The 19107-nt window shown below is 48.2% G+C and overlaps 1 protein-coding gene across 1 annotated transcript in view; it reads left to right on the top strand.

Moving 5' to 3' along the window:
* Agps (alkyldihydroxyacetonephosphate synthase) overlaps nt 1-19107 on the top strand; it is a 78687-nt gene that overhangs the window by 29201 nt on the left and 30379 nt on the right. Inside the window, exon 2 of the mRNA XM_037431239.2 lies at nt 16814-16906. Within this exon, the coding sequence (XP_037287136.2) occupies nt 16814-16906 (93 nt within the window). The remainder of the gene's footprint in view (nt 1-16813; nt 16907-19107) is intronic.

Raw genomic sequence — 19107 nt, 5'->3', positions numbered from 1 at the left:
TATGGGGGGGGGGGGGGGGGGTTGAAGTCAAACATACGTTAAACGATGCGACTAACTATGCCGTGGAGACAATGCCAAAAAGTAAATCTCTACTTTATTCGTTCATAACTGTGCATATTTCCCCTGTACGAAAATTTTAAAGCGATTTTTTGTGTTTTCTTTCTATTCTCCGACATTTTTTTTTTGTAAAATTAAAACATTTCGAAGAATGGTGACATTAATTTAATCTATCTTTCTTTTCGTCCTCGCGAAATGCATGCCGCTTCCTTTCGGGCTTCTTTTGTGTTCGTTATTTGCTTGTTAGCTTGGCAGAATCTGTGAACTTCGCTCTATTTGTTCAATTCAATCTCCACTGATTGTCGATTGTCATATGAACTTGGGAAGAAAAGAGACACAACTTTGCGGTTGTCACGGTTTTTGACCGCGGTACCGGCGTCTTCGTCAAGATATATATATATATATATATATATATATATATATATATATATATATATATATATATATATATATATATATATATATATATATATATATATATAATAAGGGAAAGAAGTGTATACCTAAGGGCTCGTTTTTCTGTGTTCTGACACAATATTAATGTGATCTAACAGACAATAATGCCAAGGAATGTATAGGGGAAGTTATTACAACCAATGTATTGTAAATAAGAAAGAAAAGTGAGTGAAAAAATAACTTGCCGTGAGCAGGAATGGAACCTACGACCTTCGAACAACACGTCTCCAACGCGTTATTCGAAGGTTCCATTCTTATTTACAATACATTGGTTGTAATAACTTCCCCTATACATTCCTTGGCATTGTTGTCTGTTATATCTCACTCTTCTCTCTCTCTCTCTCTGTCTCTCTCTCTCTCTCTCTCTCTCTCTCTATATATATATATATATATATATATATATATATATATATATATATATATATATATATATATTGTGGTGAAGCCTTCGAACAGTGGGTCGTCCTCTCCAGCGCCTTCTAGTGGGTTGCCCTTTTTAGCAAGAAGAAGAGCAGCTCGTGCAGAGAGTCGGTACCCGCATTGACTGTCACTGTCAAGCATCGTCGACAACCGTCCGCCAATAAACGTCTCAACAATTTGGTGGAGAGTGCTGTGCCCTTCTAACACCTTCGGTTAGCATCTGATGCCCCTGGAGCTACGATCCCGCACCGTGCCTTCTACCATGCACCAAGACGCCGCACAGCAAACGCTTCCTCCTGCGCCGACGCCATGTTCCGGTGTTCCCCGCATCCGGGACCCTCCTGTCTTTACCGGCGCGGATGGCACCGACGTCGAGGACTGGCTTGCTATGTACGAACGCGTCAGCGTCCCCAATCATTGGTACGAGGCAGGTAAACTCGGCAACCTGGTTTTCTACCTCGCGGGTGTGGCCGGCATGTGGTACAACAACCACGCATCCGATTTCCCCACTTGGTCCGCTTTTAAAACCGCCGTCGTCGACGTGTTCGGCCGTCCTGCCGTTCGTAAGCTCCAAGCCGAACAGCGGTTACGTGAACGAGCACAGCAGACCGGCGAGTCCTTCACAAGCTACATAGAGGACATCCTCGACTTGTGCAAGAAAGTGGACGCGAGCATGTCAGAGGCCGACAGAATTACCCATGTTCTAAAAGGCATCGCCGACGATGCCTTCACCATGCTCCTGGCCAAGAACCCTCGCACTGTGGCAGAGATCATTACACTTTGCCAAAGTTACGAGGAGCTGCGACGGCAGCGCTCGATGACCCGTCGACCACCCTCACGTGACGCTGATCTTTCGGCCTTGTCAACACTTCCGGACCACACCACCTTGCTTGCTGAAATCAAGTCATTCGTGCGTGAAGAAGTTGCCCGCCAGGTCTCTTTACTGGCCTTTGCTTCCCCGCAACGTGCTGAACAGTCGTCAAGCACACTTCTGCCTCCCCTCCGCCGAGCCATTCAGCAGGAAATCGCGGAGGTCGTTCCAGAATATCACCAGCCGACTCCAGTATCTACACCACTCAGTTACGCCCAAGTTGTCGCCAGGCCACCCCCACCGATTCCTGTGACTGGCCCTCTTGGTTACACCGAAACCATCGCCAGACCCCAGGCCTTCGGAGAAACTGTGCCGCCTACATATACCGACGTCATCCACGTGCCCCGTGTGCCGCCCACTATGCAGTTATATCAGCAGCCGGCTCGCCCATCGCGTTCTTCGACATGGATGGGACCCGCGAACCGATGGCGCACTGCGGACAATCGCCCCATCTGCTTTGCTTGTGGTTGCGTCGGGCACGTAGCACGCTACTGCAATCGTGTGCAGCGACCGCAAGTCGCCTCCAATTTTCCCAGCCAATCGAGCCGCTTCTATGACCAACCGCCACTTACGTCACCGTCGTCCCGCCCCGCTCCATCTAACCGCCGCTCACATTCTCCGCGACGTCGCTCACTGTCGCCGATGCGGCCACGTCCACTAGAGGGTGACCAGGAAAACTAGTCGTCGCAGTCCACGAGGCAAGGGCTGCGACGCTGTCGAACTGCGGAAGCCCTCAGGAAAGACCATAGAACGTGATAGACGTGCTTGTGGATGGTGTTCGTGCATCTGCCCTTGTAGATACTGGAGCCGCCGTATCCGTGATGGACGCAAAGCTTAGCTGATTACTGCGCAAAGTGACCACGCCACTTTCAGGGCTCTCCCTCCGTACAGCCAGCGCCCAAGGCATTCACCCTACAGCGATGTGTACAGCCCGCCTCATGATTCAGGACGTGATGTATGCCGTTGAATTCATCATAATTCCTTCATGCTCTCACGACGTCATCCTAGGATGGGATTTTCTCTCCCGCCACGACGCCGTCATTCATTGCGCACCAGCAGAAATAGAGCTAACACCATTCTCTTCTTTGACGCCGGCCGACAGTCCATCTACTGCAAGCAAATTACTCGTCAGGGACGACACGCAAGTGCCCGCAAACTCGTCGGCGGCGGTGTCGGTGTACTGTGCAAGTCTTTCAGACACCGCTGCACTCCTCTCACCATTTCATCGTGTTTTCACCAGAAAAGGTTTGCTGGTTCCTTTCGCGACCGTGCAAGTAACTCGCGGCAGCACCACTATTTTTGTTCTGAACTCATCCCCGTACAGTGTTACGTTGGTGCGAGGGGAATGTCTCGGCAGCGTGGAACCCATCGAAGACGCACAAGTCATGGATCAACCTGATGACACGCACTGCCGAAGTTCCAATACGCTTAGTGCTGTTTCTACATCTGTTTCATCATCCGCTGATGTATTTGGTCCTTCCATTGCCGACAACCTTACGCCGGTCCAGCGCTCCCAGCTTCTGGCCCTGTTGTAAGAATTCCGCTCTTCTTTCGATGTCTCTCAACCTTCTCTCGGCCGCACATCCACTGTTACGCATCGCATTGACACAGGCGCACAACCACCACTACGGCAACGTCCATATCGCGTATCTCCCACAGAACGCCGTGTAATCAACGAGCAAGTGGACGACATGCTACGCCGCGATGTTATTCGACCCTCTAACAGCCCCTGGGCATCTCCTGTCGTTCTCGTCGCGAAGAAGGACGGTTCTGTGCGGTTCTGTGTGGACTACCGACGTCTCAACAAGATCACTCGTAAGGACGTGTACCCACTACCGCGTGTGGATGACGCGATTGACAGCCTGCAAGGAGCCGAATTTTTTTCATCTCTAGATTTGCGCTCGGGGTACTGGCAAGTACCTATGGCTGAGGACGCTCGACCGAAGACCGCTTTCGTCACTCCCGACGGCTTGTACGAATTCAACGTCATGCCGTTTGGGCTGTGCAATGCGCCTGCCACCTTTGAGCGCATGATGGATACCGTCCTGCGTGACCTGAAATGGCACACGTGCCTGTGCTACCTTGATGACGTCGTCGTTTTCGCTCCGGACTTCTCAACGCACCTTCAACGCCTGCGGCATGTTTTAACGCGTCTGAGTGACGCCAGTCTGCAACTGAACCTGAAGAAGTGCCGATTTGCAGCTCGGCAGTTGACAATACTCGGCTACGTCGTGTCCAAGGACGGAATTCTCCCCGATCCAGCCAAGCTTCGGGCCGTGACCGAGTTCCCCAAGCCGACATCCATCAAGGAAATGCGCAGTTTCTTAGGACTGTGTTCCTACTTTCGGCGCTTCATCCGAAACTTCGCGTCTATCGCATCGCCGCTGACAAAACTCCTCGGTAGTAACGGGCCTCTCCATTCGTGGTCATCACAGTGTGACGACGCATTCACAACGCTCCGTCGTTTACTGACGTCGCCTCCCATACTCCGCCACTACGACCCTACTGCCCCTACAGAGGTACACACGGACGCCAGTGGTGTCGGTCTCGGCACTGTCCTTGCGCAGCGCAAACCAGGGTTCCCGGAATATGTCGTGGCGTATGCAAGCCGTACGCTTACAAAAGCCGAGACTAATTACACCGTCACTGAGAAAGAATGTCTGGCAATCGTGTGGGCCCTTACGAAGTTCCGACCTTATTTATATGGTCGCCCATTTGATGTAGTCACCGACCATCACGCACTATGCTGGTTGTCCTGATTGAAAGATCCCTCAGGCCGTCTCGCCCGGTGGGCACTTCGCCTGCAAGACTACGACATCCGCGTGCTGTACCGCAACGGAAGGCAACATGCTGACGCCGACGCCCTGTCGCGCTCTCCCTTGCCTGACGACAATGCCCACGACTCAGCGTCTCACCTTGCCGTTTCTTCCATTAGCATTCATGCCGTTGCTACTGAACAGCGCAAGGATCAATGGATTGCCTCACTGATAGACTTGCTGACTGATCCATCCACTCCATCCACTCGCGCGTTGCGTCGTCAAGCCCACCATTTCGCCGTTCGCGACGACCTTCTCCACCGACGCAATTACAGCGGTGACGGCCGCCAGTGGCTACTAGTCATACCCCGCAGTCTGCGCTCTGACATATGCGAATTCTTTCATACTGATCCGCAATGTGCGCACTCCGGCGTATCCAAGACTTACCAGCGCATTCGCCAACGGTACTTTTGGCGCGGCATGTACCGCTATGTGCAGAAATTCGTTCGCTCCTGCATAGAATGTCAGCGCCGCAAAACTTCAACGCACCTGTCGCCGGTAGGTCTGCAACCTCTACCTTGCCCTGCCAGGCCGTTTGGGCGCGTTGGCATTGATTTGTATGGGCCACTTCCACTAACGTCGGCCGGTAACCGCTGGGCCATTGTTGCTGTGGACCACCTCACGCGATACGCCGAAACTGCCGCTCTCCCCGCGGCTACAGCGAGCGATGTGGCCTCCTTCCTGCTCCAACGATTCATGCTGCGACACGGTCCACCTCAGGAACTGCTCAGTGATCGAGGCCGCGTCTTCCTGTCTGAAGTCGTCGAAGCCATTCTCAAAGAGTGCAACGTTGTTCACCGCAAAACTGCTGCTTACCACCCGCAGACGAATGGCATCACCGAACGCTTCAACCGTACGCTCGGCGACATGCTCTCCAAGTACGTCGCCGCCGATCACACAAATTGGGATTCCATTCTACCCTTCGTCACCTACGCATATAACACCGCCCCTCAGAGCACTACTGGCTTTTCACCTTTCTTTTTATTATATGGAAGGCACCCGTCGCACACCATCGTACTTCCGTACAAGCCAGATCCGTCAGAGTGGGCGCCTATTTCTGCTACAGCCAAGCTTGCTGAAGAGTGTCGAGAGCTCGCAAGGACCTTTACAGCGCATGATCAAGAGCGGCAAAAAGGCTTTCGCGCTGACACCAGCACTACTGCGCCCACGTTCCTCCCTGGAGCGCTCGTCTGGCTCTCGATCCTTACCACTTCAACTGGCCTATCTTCAAAACTATTGCCCAAATACGAAGGCCCCTACCGTGTCGTCGAACGCACTTCCCCTGTAAATTACTTGATCGAACCCATCGAACCATCTTCGGACATGCGCCGTCGAGGGCGCGACATTGTCAACGTGGAGCGCCTCAAAGCCTACCACGACCCGCTCATAGTAACCAGCTGCTAGGTCGCCAGGCGGCTCCCTCTTCGTACCCGGGGTAGTTGTGGTGAAGCCTTCGAACAGTGGGTCGTCCTCTCCAGCGCCTTCTAGTGGGTTGCCCTTTTTAGCAAGAAGAAGAGCAGCTCGTGCAGAGAGTCGGTACCCGCATTGACTGTCACTGTCAAGCATCGTCGACAACCGTCCGCCAATAAACGTCTCAACAATATATATATATATATATATATATATATATATATATATATATATATATATATATATATATATATATATATATATATATATATATATATATATATATATATATATATATATAATCGCACTTCGCTGCCCTCTACGATCGCCCGCAGGGCTGCACGGTAAACGAGAATGCCACCACTTATGCGAACTAACTACGGGCGTCAGGACCCTGAGTATCAAGTACCTCGGCTATTGAACATTGTTCATTGTTGAACATCATATAGATTTTCATGCACCCCGCTTTAAAAAAAAATTATAAAAGCTTTATGTTACATTCCACGATAACTTATCAATAAAATATATCTGTCTAATTTTCTACGTGTACCGCATATACAGGTTGTGCTACAATTTGAAAATTCACAATTTAATGCGTATAGGTATATATTCTTGGAGTGTCTGTATGATATGTTTGTTTTCATGAAGAGTTTTCATGTATGATGTCCACCTGTAATGCTTTATTTGCAGTATGTTCTGATTTTTCTGGTTGCTCTATTGTTTGTATACTCGCATCGCATGCAAACATGTACACGCATGCCGAATGCGCATGGGAGTAGGAAGGAGCCTCTGTCAGGCAATACTGCCTTTAGCTCTTACTCCTCTTTCTGTATCAGAAAGAAATAAAATAAACTTTTCAGTGCGGGTCCCTCGCGTGACATCACAGTCGTCTAGTTGGGGGGGGGGGGGGGGGGCGTCTGATCCGTCCGTGGGTCTCTCGGAGCAGTCGTCTGCGCATGACGTCATCCGTGTAACTAGGTGGCGCAACGTTTACGCGCTCCCATGAACGGAAAATTCCCGTGGCCGTGCTTAAACCAACCCGGCTCTACTATCAGTTCTCAAGTGATTTGTTCGACGCTGGAAGGGGATCGATATGCGTTAGTGTTTTACGTCATCGGGAAGTGGGTTGGCATGCCCTTTCCCGAGGCGTCGGCGTACCGCTGAGAGACTTTCCGTGTGTTCTTATTACTACTACTGGTAGATATACGTCGACGATCGCGCCTGAGCGGTACCAGTTTTTTATGCGTTTAGATAACCCGACTTATTTCTTTTAGCAGGTGTGTAGAAAGAGTGCGACCGTCTTCCCACATTCCTTGGCGTAAAGCCCATTCTTACTCGCTTTGGAGGTTTAATATTGATATATAGGCTTCGGGGGCATGCAAATGAGCTTTGGATCACGATTTAATGGCTGTTTTGCTTGGCGTCACACTGGCTCTGACGTTCGCCTATACGCTGTTCGTCACCTCGTGCCTTCGTCGAAAACCCGTTTGACGACAAAGTGTCTACTTTCGATGCCAATACTTGTCCGGTGCAAAATATATTGTGCATTGAACATAAACTTCAAACAGCGTCTGTACCAAATATATTGGAAGAGTGGAAGCAGAAAAGTAGTTCTGAAAATCAATATACGTAAAACTAAAGTAATGTGCAGCAGTATCGGCAGATAGGTGGAGAGATGCTGGAAGTTGCAAAGGAATATGTCTACTTGAGACAGGTAGTAACCGCGGTAATAAATAACTAGAATAAGGATGGGGTGCATTACATCTGGCAAGCATTCTCAAATCACGCATGATATCTGCCTCTAACCCTAAACAGGAAAGTATATAACAGCTGAATCTCGCCGGTACTTACCTACGGAGCAGAAACCTGGAGGCTTACAAAGAGAGTTCAACTTAAATTGAGGACGACGCAGCGAGCAATGGAAAGGAAAATGATAGGTGTAATCTTAAGAGACTAGAAGAGAGCAGAGCGGGTCAGAGAACAAACCGGGGTTAAGGATGTCAAAGTTGAAATCAAGAAGAAGAAATGGGCATGGGCCCGGTACGTATATAGCACGTAGGTAGGATAACCGCTGGTCATTAAGAGTTACTGACTTGATTCCCAGAGAAGGCAAACACACGAAGGGGAGATAGTGAGGTGGGCCGATGAGATTAACAAGTTCGCAGGTATAACGTGGCACCAGAAAGCACAAGACTGAGTTGATTGGCGGATCATGGGAGAGGACTTTGCCCTGCAGTGGGCGTAGTCAGGCTGATGATGTTATTTCCTGTCTGCACTGCAGCGAAATTCCATTCAGAATTGCAACGGCTTCGACATGACAGGTGTCATATTGTGCTTGAACAATGAACGGCCGTCCTGTAAAAGGCAGCAATATATTTCGAGCTCATTGCATCTCAGTATCTTGTTTCTACTGTTCACCAAACTTTACAGGGCCCCGCTACACTTTTTGAGCATAGTCAGAAAACGCTGCCGATCGGTAGTAGAAGCTCCCGAGAACACGCGAGCCAAATGTTATAGTGCAGCACGTGGCCTCGAATTCGCAATAAATTCTCAAAATCAGCTGCAAATTGCTCTCTCTCTCTCTTATCTCGACAAACGATGGGAGAAGTTCGAAAATCACTCGTCACAGCCGTTCGATCACTAGTGGGCCGATTTGAACGCTCTATGCGTGCGATCGCACTGAAAAAGCAGCGTATTCGAAAAAAAAAAAGTAAAAAATGGGGTTCGAGGTCACAGCGCCTTTGCGATCCGTCCCTGCTTACCTGATGCCACCTAGATTTTTTCTAGGCAACATTTTGGCCTAACTCTCGGCGCTATCGTCGGGACTATAGAGAAGACTGAATGCGATTGCAGCGTTCGGCAAATCTTCGTAACTTCGCCCGTACAGGACGGATTCCCCCCCCCCCCCCCCAAAAAAAAAAAGTAGCGTCAGTGAATTCGAGAGGCAATTTAGTGAACCCACGAGTGAATTTCTTCTAGTGAATCTCCTCTAGTGAATTCGTGCTTGGGTTACTTGAAAAAGTGTCGCCACGACACGATTACCCGAAAAGTTGCAGTTTTCAGCGAAAAATTGAAGCAAAGGCTCTATAGATAGCGCTTGTGCAAAAAAAGTGAAAAAAAAAATGGACTGTAAAAAATATTTCACTGGAAAATCAGCTCTACGAGTGACCGGCTATAAACCCCGCCCACCTCCGGCGTCTGCCATTTTGACGTGGCGTGTGTGACGTCATGTTCTGCGTAGAGCCGCGTGGTCTTCTACCAACGTTTCAGCCGCTGCACATCGTTCAGTTTCAATGCCAAGCTGAAGAAAAGCTGGAACGTGTGCATTGTACGCGCGCCTAACAACGGAACGCCATTTGCCGGGGCGCGGAAGCTCGCAAAGCAAGCAGCATGTTACGTCACGGCTTGCGAGTTCTCCAACACACTTTAGGGGGTTTTGCTTGTGTAGGGAGCTCGAGCTCTCGCCGCATCTTTATGGCATCTTACTTTCGTAAATCAGCGGGTAAGAATTCGCGCCAAAAGGTGGCGCGAAACTCCTCGAGGGTTGCTGCAGGGTAACCGGTCAGCCGATATCATCTCGCCGCCGTGTCAGTCAGAGCACATCCTGATCGTCCAAGCCGATTGCTCTCTGATAACGTGACAGAGAGTCGAGGTAATCTCAGGCGGTGAGTGGATAATCTTATCCGCTGTAGGTTGGCAAAGGCAACATAACAGCGGGGTGACCGCTTTTCGGACCAGCCGAAAGCGTTTGCACAGCTCCCGAGAGTGCTTGGATCACCTGCACGGCGTTTCGCAGCAACGTCTGCGTCGTCGCACCGGCTTCGCAGGAAGCCGTTGGTGCGTTAGCGGCGCGGTCGAGCGAAGTTGAGCAGTCTCCCAGCTCGATCAGTGGAGCCTTTTCAAAGGGACCACCGCCCTGCGCGCCAATTCCTGAGCAAAAGAGGCTCCTTGTGAGGTTTGCCTGCTGTGGAACATAATGCGCACTTGGTGCGGCTACCGTCGACAATTCAGGCGCCTGCTCAGCGTGCGTACGAAGTATCAGTTGCACAGCTGACGGCGGGCAAAAGTCGGCGAGGGCCAAGGCCTGCGCCCCGTCAATTCCGCAGGGAACCGACTGCGAGTGCTGTGCTGACGAACTGCCAAGCATGCCGAAGGGCGCGTTAGCAGTCGGAGGCGCTTGTGCGTACCGTTCGGGTAGGGCAAGAAGCCCATTCCGAAACGACGCACCACCCCCAAGGGGAGCGGATAGGCGCCTCGTGTCTTCGCCACAACAGGGGGTGGTGACAGGGACGGGTGCCTGTCGATAGAGGCAATAATAGGTGACCGGTAATATGGGCAATCGCAGGGAACTGTGGCATACGACAGCTTCCAGTTCGACGCATTACGAAGGTTAGCAGCGGCGCGCATTTTTGTACCGCTCCGTTGAAAAAAAAAAAAAAAAAAAAACTCCGCGCAATGTCAGTGTTTTAGAAGTTGTTTTTGTTTTTTGCTAACCGTGACTCTGACGATGACAAGATACGAAAGCCATGAACGCCAATGAAACTTTTTTGTCGCACTAACATGATGTGCAATGCTTTTATGCTGCTCGGGGGTATTGTCAGGTTGGCTAGCAGATCAGTCGACATAGAAAACAGTTTTCATTGTATGATACGTTACTGCTGATAAAAGGTCACCATTTTAAAGATCTCGGGGATGGGGATGACTGTAGCACTGTGCTAAGAGTTAATTTCTGGATTGCTGTTTCGGCCGACATCGTCGGTTGATCGGCATGAAACGCTGCACTTATTGAGCGCGTTGAGATATCCTTTTTTTTTTCCTAGCCTTCAGCGTGCTCTAAGATGCCTTTCTTAGTCGAAGCCAGATGTTTATTTGAATGCTGATCTTGATGAAGCTGCGCGGCACATAACCAATGCAGTCAGACATAGACGGCGTCGAATAATCGAAACCCTGCGCTTTTTTAACGCACTTCTTCCTTAGGGTGCCGTCCTGGCGCACAGTTTGACTGAGATGAACGCAAATGCGCTCGTCCAACGCTTTGTGTAAACTTACTCTTGAATGAAGCTTTCGCGTTTTTTGTCATATATGTGGCTGCAACGGCCGGCGCTAATCTCACATGGCAGGTAGATTTCGCCCGCGCGTTACTATAATATCTTTGCCAGGCGCGCCTGCGTGACAACTTGTCTATATGATATTCTCAGCAAATTCATGCGTAAGTTTTTTTTTTAGTGTGGAATACACACATACATGTGATAAAATGATTTTCGCACACTCTGGCTTCAACGTTCCGTACTTAAAGGCTACCTGTCGCTGTGGCTCTCTTCACAGCCGCGGCCCACCTTATTTTTCTTTCTTTGTTTCGTAGCAGTCGATACACGCCGTTTGCCTTTCACGCTAGAGTTAGAGCCGTTGGAGCAGCCAACAGCTGAACAACCGACCATGGTTTATCAGGACGAAGATAAACGGGTGTCCGCGCGCGCGAATCCCGAATAATCTGAGGCGTGCGGTGAAGCAGTTCGCCGTCGTCTACTCTTCTCGAACCGGTAGCAGACGGTGTATCCCACAATTCCTCGCTCTTTTACTGGTCACCTATTGCCTCGTTGTGCAACGCGGCATCCGCTAAAAAGGACTGCGGACAAAAATCCCGCGAAGCAGACATGTTGCGACGAGCCCGAATCACACAGGTGAACTGACTCGCTAAGAGCAGTCGCAAGCTTTTAGCTTTTGATACCGCGTTGGGCGCCAGTGTAGGGTACACGTATCCCGAAGGAGTACGGCCACTAGCGTTAGCGAGCCGCAGAACCGCGTTCCCCGTCGCCTCGCATGACTAACGCTGCTGCAAACGCGCATTCGAACAGCCAATCGCACCGAGCGCAACGTGACAAGTACACAGTACTGCGCTCGACAGGTCGCAACACTTTATTGCCTGCATAAACACCAAAACGCAGTACAGAGCCCGTTGCAAAAAAAAAAGGGGGGGGGGGGGGGGCCCTGAAGGTTCGCCTTTAAGAGTTGAACGCGATAGCGAAATCCGGCCCGTAGTACACCCTTCAACCGCTAAGTGCATACTTATTTATGTTTTGTTACATACACACGCACGTACACAAACACGCGCACAGTAGATTGGACCAGCGCGCGCTATTATAGCCGAATTGGCTCGTTTTCGTCGTGACACCTCTCTGTAACAAAATACGTTAAAGAGGCCTTAAACACTTTTTTCAATTGACCATGGAATGAATTCACTAGAAGAGCTTATTGCCTCATGAATTCAACGCCACAAAAATTTTAAGAATCCGTCCAGTGCAAGTGGAGTTACAAAGGTTTGTTGTATGCTGCAATTGCATTATTCCTAATTCTCTCGTCCCGGCGAAAGCGCTGCAAGCTAAGCAGGGAGGGGTGGCAGGGCAAAGAAACTACCGCGCCTCGTGACCTTGAGCAATTTTTTTTTTTTTTCGAATGCGCGACTTTGTCAGAGTGATCGCGCGCGCACGCGTGGACAAGTAGCGGCCTCCCGCGGCTATTTCGGTAACTTGATGTTTCGGTCACACAGACGATTTTTCGCCCACAATCAACGGGGCCGACGCCGGCGGCGGGTTTTCTGCGGCACGAGCTCTTTAACGCTGTCGCGTTAAAAGGTGCGGCGGGAAGCAAATGCTGCTTATTCATGCCACGGGCGAGAAGTACGACACAGTGTGCCGGGAGCACGGCTCCGTGGGCAGAAGAGGTTCACACCGAGACAACAGGGCCCGATCGCCCGAGCGAGGGCAAAATGCGCTCGCGTTGGCTTCGAGAGAGATCTCGAGGTACGAGTCGGCGTAGTAGGACCACGCTCTAAGACACCGCTCCGCTCTTCGGCCTAGCGTGGGAAAGGGGCGACGAAAGGTAAGCGTTCGCCGCGGAGGCAAGGCGCCGTTGGCGAAGTCCGAGCGAGCCCCAAACAGAAGGAGCCAACGGCGAGGAAAGAAAATGCCTGCTGACCCTTCGTCGCCCACAGAGAAGTTCTGACTCACTCCCGCCGCGCGCGCGCGAAACGTCCCGAGAGACTACGCGCACGGTGCCACAGTCGACATCCGGGCGAGAGTTGTCAACGTCACTTCCGCTCCTCCAGAGCTGATGGGCCGCGGAGGAGGGGAGAGTCATGTTAGGACATGAAAACGGCAGATACACGCGGCAAAGCTCGCGCATTGGGCGACGGGCTAGCCTCGATTTCCACAGCGAGAGGGGGGAGGCGGGCTGGATTGGATAATGAGGGTGAGGTGGCACTGATTTGTCGGGCGCGGAATGCAGGGACTAAAACATTACAGAAAAAGAAAGTTATGACAGAAAAGGTAGAAAGAAAGGCATAGAGATAGTGAGAAAGCAAAGCACAATAGCATAATCACGTATAGTGTAGTACGTCAAGGAATGGGAATGGGAAGTGGTGGTAAGGAAGAGAGATGGGTGAATGGGAGAAAAAGGAGTGGGAAGGATGAAACGTGGAGTAGCCATATATAGTATAGTACAACGAGGGGTGGAAAAGGGAAACGTAAGTAAGGAGAAGGGATGCGAGAATCGGGGAAGTAGTGGAAACGGGAAAACATGGAATAGCCTTTTATAATAATGAATATAAACTCGAGACTAAATGAAATGTTGCATTTTATAAGAGCTAAATCCAAATTTTACTCCTGAATACCAATTACATAGTGGTCAATGTAGATCTACATAGCGGGCTATGTAGATCTTAGCTGCAATATAGATTTTAGATATTTTTGGAGCATGAGTACACTTGCAGAAAAAAACATGGCTGAACCCTTTTTTTAGGAACCTACATAACACGAGTGTGAAAGATGCCTTCACTGAGGCAGTTGAGTATTTATTATGCTTTGTTCCGTGACAAGGGTGAATGAATGAAGGCTGCAGCAACAAGCTGCGATTTCGTGCGAACAACGGCAAGCAGCTTGAAGCTTTTAGTGCACACCTCATGCAGAAAGCACACACGAAATGAGCGTACACAGCACGAGCGCAAACAAAAAACTGCCTCAGCTCAACACTAAAAGCACGCTGCTCAAACAAGGGAATATGCACGAAACCAATGTACAAGTATGCACAGAACGAGCGCGAACAACTGTAAGATTCCTACTTCATCATATGTGTGCCAAAGTGTTCCTTTCGTAAACGCGGCAGCCGCAAAGTGACCTCCGTGCTCTCCTGAATCACGAGTCTGATCTGATAAGCCTGAACGCAGATTGAGAGACCATGCCCAGCGGAGGCACGCATTCTAAGAAAACGTGAGAGGCCGTTGCGCCAGCTCGCTACTGATGACGAAAATGAGGTAAAGTTGAGGAACTCTGAGGACCGCCAACGGTATATGGTGTATATAAATAGCTTGTTGTTAGCAAGCTTGACAGCGTACACTCCGTCGCTTAGTGGTTTGTGTCGTACGCTGCAATGTGAGAGGTCCCTAGAACTCTCACATTCAACACTCGGCTACGAACGTCTTCTTTCTAGTTTTTCTCTTCGCAATCTTATAGTATATATTTTACTACACCATATCCGTCACAAAAATACACGAGCGAAGCCGTGGCGGACCATGGCATAAAGTACTTTTGTGTTTAAATATTGTTTGAGCAGGTCTAACCGTATTGTCAATAGCAAAAAAGTGTGTTATTCTGTGTATCATTAAAGTGAACTTAGCTCTTTCATAAACAGAGTAATTAACCAGGGTTCGCAGTCATGCGCTAGCCTCTGTACCATTGTCATTGTATAGCTCACAAGGTAAAGGTTTAGTTGCGGTGTTAGGAAAGCAGCGCTGCTGGTTAGTAATAATGTTTGTTGGGGTATTACGTACTAAAATCACGATATTATCATGAGAGACGTCGTAGTAGAGCGTTTAGGAAGTTTCGACCCCCAAGGGCTCTTTAACGTACTTATCAAAGCACACTGACCTCGGGTATTGCTGCCTACATCAAAAACGTGGCTGCCATGGCCGGAATTCTATCTTGCCATCTTCTGGCCGGAAGTTGAGCGCACCCTATACCACAAGACCACTGCGATGGGTGCTTTAACTTTTCATTTCTTAGTAGTGCACTTTGTCCTGTGATTTACATCTTCAACAACACCGTGTTCTGAAATTCGTGATCCAGATGTACTATGTGAACATGCATCCGCATCAATTCGTTAATTATTAGTGGTGTAGTAACGAACTTGCACAAGATTTCAGCTGGTTTCGGTTTCTTGCTCAATCTCATCAGCTTTCTCCACTGCGTCTAGGGTTATGCGTAGCCTGTTTTTGTGACCACGCCGTCGTCACAAACGAAACAGTGCATCAGAGACTATGTCATTGGCGTGCAGTCGACGACCGATACATAGACTTCTCGAGCGAAGTGTGCTGTATGGGCCGCGCTAGCGCGACTTGTAGTTATGTAAAATGATTGCGTGACTTTGAACATTAGGCTTGCCGGAAGGCATTGTGCATGAAAGGGTCCCTGAAACGGTTTTTTCACATTACGTTTTTGATTAGACCACTACTGGAGCACCAGAGTTTAATCGAAGCACCCATTATTAACGGAGCTACAAGTACAAAAAAATACCCTCCTCTTCCGCTCCGCCTTTCGCCCTCAACTGCCCTCGACTCTTCCTTTTAGTGCTCGGGGCTAAGCGCCGCCTTGACGGCGCCTGCGTCACGATGTGGCGTGAGACTGCATATTCGTAAATCCCACTGCCAATTTGATACCGGCAGCCTGTGCTGCGCATTCCACAGTAGATAAACTGAGAACGATGACGTCAGTGGTGAAGAGTGGGTCGCTTGGTGTATGGGGGGTTGAACATACGTTTGGCCGAGTCGCACCGGTCTGGAGCAATTCGCAGCTTTAAAGGGTTGTAATAAATTACACAGTTTAGGCAGAGAGCTCAAATCAGTCTCTAAATTACCCGTGGGGCTTGGTCTACCGGCCCAATGTTTGTAAAGAATCTTCGAAACTGTTTCAGGGTCTCTTTAAAGCACCACGCTTCTCAGCTTAGCTTCGTGCACTTTGTTTCACACACAACACATAGTACACTTGGTGGAATCTTATTGCGTGCATGGGCTTTGTCAGAACATTACAACAACGATGATGATTCGCTCGGAATGTTTATATAATTGTTGTCACAACAAAATGAACTGTACAAATAGAAAAGTCGCCTCTACAAACTTCACTGTGATAACAGTACCACAGCACCTCAGCTCAGCTTAGAACTTACTTGGTTGACCAGTTAACAGGCAATAGTTTCCCGTAGCCGTATTTTGTTTTTAGCTCTCTGCTATTCCCAGAGAAAGAGTTTGCATGTGCGTTTGACCTTAAGTCTAAGCCAAGGCCAACTTGCTCCTCTTCCTTGTCGCATTGTCATAGCAACAGACATGCGAAGTGTCACCTTGTTCTCTTCTCCTGCACATTACTCATCGTCAGTTCGTGAAAGCGAGGCGGATGGCACTTGTGCCTTGAAATTCGAGCTCCTGTGCTTTACCACTCCACCAGCAATACAAAGAGAAATTTGGACAGCATACTATTTAATGCATGGGACACGGCTGCTCTCCGCGGTGATTTTTTGTATCACTCAGCGTGCTTGGTTTAATTGCATTCAGCCATAAGTTTTTTAAAGTATTTTCTAGGTATCGCGAAGCATGAAGAAACATTCAGTCTCATGTGTGCAGTCTAACGTGCCTCTGCCAAGTGCCATGTAACTCTGCCAAGTGCCATGTAAATGCTTCCTTGCTGTAGCATGCACAGGCGAGCTTTTTGCATACTTATTGTGATTCTCTGCTCTGCAGGCAAGACTTGCTGAAGTGGAATGGCTGGGGATACAAAGACTCCAAGTTTGTGGTTGATGGCACCACACATCATATTTCGTTCACAGGTGACAGGTGAGCTGAGAAAGCCTTTTGTTATGAGTGTGTATGGCTGATTTCTGGTTTTTCGATATCCAGTATGTAATCCCATTTTTGTCAGAACGTGAAGCATTTGAATTGCAAATATGTGGGCCACTCTGTGATCATCATTCAAAAAAACTTTATTTCATGTGGTGTTTTAATAATCATGATTAGCAGAGAGGTCCTGATAGTGCCGTAGCTGGACAGGGACTTCACTCCAGCTGTGTGGAAGTTTATAGAAGTGTATTTGAATAGGTAGGGGTGCTTAGCCGTAGCATGATAGCAGTGAAAGTCTGTTAACTCTCTTGACCAGATGCTTTATTATTTCGATAGTTTTTAGCGCATACTACACCTTAGGTTGGCAAACATTATGGAGATCATTCAGGCTCTCTTCCGATATGTACACTCAAACCTCATTATAACTAAGTGTCATCCCACATGAAAATAAGTTTGTTGAATCTGAAAATTTGTTATAAAGGTATACATACTCCTAACTCTATACTGTGTCTATTGCAAGAATATTTTCATTTACTTCGTTATAACCAATATTCTGTATGTCTGGGTTGTTTATATCGAGGTTTATATTGCACTTAGGGCTCGCTCGGAGTCAGACTCGTCAAGGTTTTTCAGTGCCAGACTCACTGGGACTGAAACTCGCTAAAATGTTACTCCACCGGTTTCCCTCAGACTCGCGATTCGATCCGAGTTTGAGTGAGTCGACAAATGAGTCCGTTAGCCTAGAATTAGCTTTTCCAACCATGGTGCCAATCTTTCTTAACCCCAATATCTCACATAAAGGTGCTCTACCAGGTGCTTTTTGATATAGTAGTACCTCATAGTACACGTTGCGAGTGGTTGCAAACCAGTAAGGACATTTTTCTTGAAATAAATGAGAACTTAAGATATATTTACTATATTGAGAACTTCCCCAGAAGAGTTGGTGGCAATCAGGTCAAGGCACCCCTCCATGTGCTTCGAGCCTCTGATCAATAAATATTGAAATGGTGCATGAATGATACTGCTTTGGAGTATGTGTGAGTATAGAGGTGAGTTCATGTAAGGCTCACTGTGACGGTGAAGATGAGTAGATAAAACCATAGGTAGGCATAAAAAAGTGGAACTCACTCAAGACTCATTCAAGAAATATACCTTGCACTCTGGACTCACTCAGACTCAAGAAAATTTTCCTGAGCCAAACTCACTCGAACTCACACTCATGAATTTTTTTTCAACCGGACTCACTCAGACTCAATTTCACCAAAATATCACTCATCTAGACCCATTCGTACTTGCGGCTCGATCCGAGTCTGTGCGAGTTGACTTATGAGTGAATTTGGCGACCTATGTACTACAAACGCAGTCTAAAAAGCAGCCATTACGTGTGGCCTTGACAATATTTGGCATGTTCCACATGAGTATTGCATCAAGTTTTGCGTGACAACTTTACGATAGTGCAGTATACTCGCTTTAATTGTGTAGGAACATGAGCACCCTTTTCGAATTGGCGTTGGGTGACGCCAGTATATTGAGACGACTTAAAAATATGCCACAATATTTTCTATCGGTCTCATGACTGAGTTGTCTACTGACTTTTTTTATTGCTTATAGATCCAGTAGTAATAATAAAAAGTGTGAGTCTGATTAGAACAAAGTTCCTAAGGTTGCTAGTGTAATTGTAGTGATGGTATTAAAACACACTTATGGCCTTATTTCTGCTTGCATAAGGAGAGCAAATGCATGCGTTGCTATAGGCTAAAACGAAAGACTAAACGTGGCTGCAGAATCTGTGCTTGCCATGATGAGCATTTATTTGCCCACCTTACATAATATAGACTCAGCTGTTGAAACAGTATTAAAGCTACACTCAAACCTCATTATGACAGTTGCATCTGCCTCGAAAATACTTCGTTATAGGTTATAACAATTATTTGTACCACTGTATTCATGGTAAAGCTATTGATCTCTTAGTTCGCTATAACCAATGATTGTTTATATCTGAATTGGTTATACCGAGGTTTGAGTGTACAACAAAGCTTAATTGCTTACTACGAGCACCCTCAAGGCTTCTTGCTACGAATTCATGTTAAACATAAAAATACCTTCATTATGTTTTGTACCATTCAATGCTGAGCATTCATGCTGCATTGAATGCAGCATGCTGATACTGTAAAAAAAAAACAAGTTCTATTTTATTA

Source organism: Rhipicephalus microplus, chromosome 7 (genome assembly GCF_043290135.1).
Source record: "Rhipicephalus microplus isolate Deutch F79 chromosome 7, USDA_Rmic, whole genome shotgun sequence".
NCBI lineage: Eukaryota > Metazoa > Arthropoda > Arachnida > Ixodida > Ixodidae > Rhipicephalus > Rhipicephalus microplus.
The sequence above is the reverse complement of the archived record's forward strand: the minus strand, read 5'-3'. Positions and strand labels throughout refer to the sequence as shown.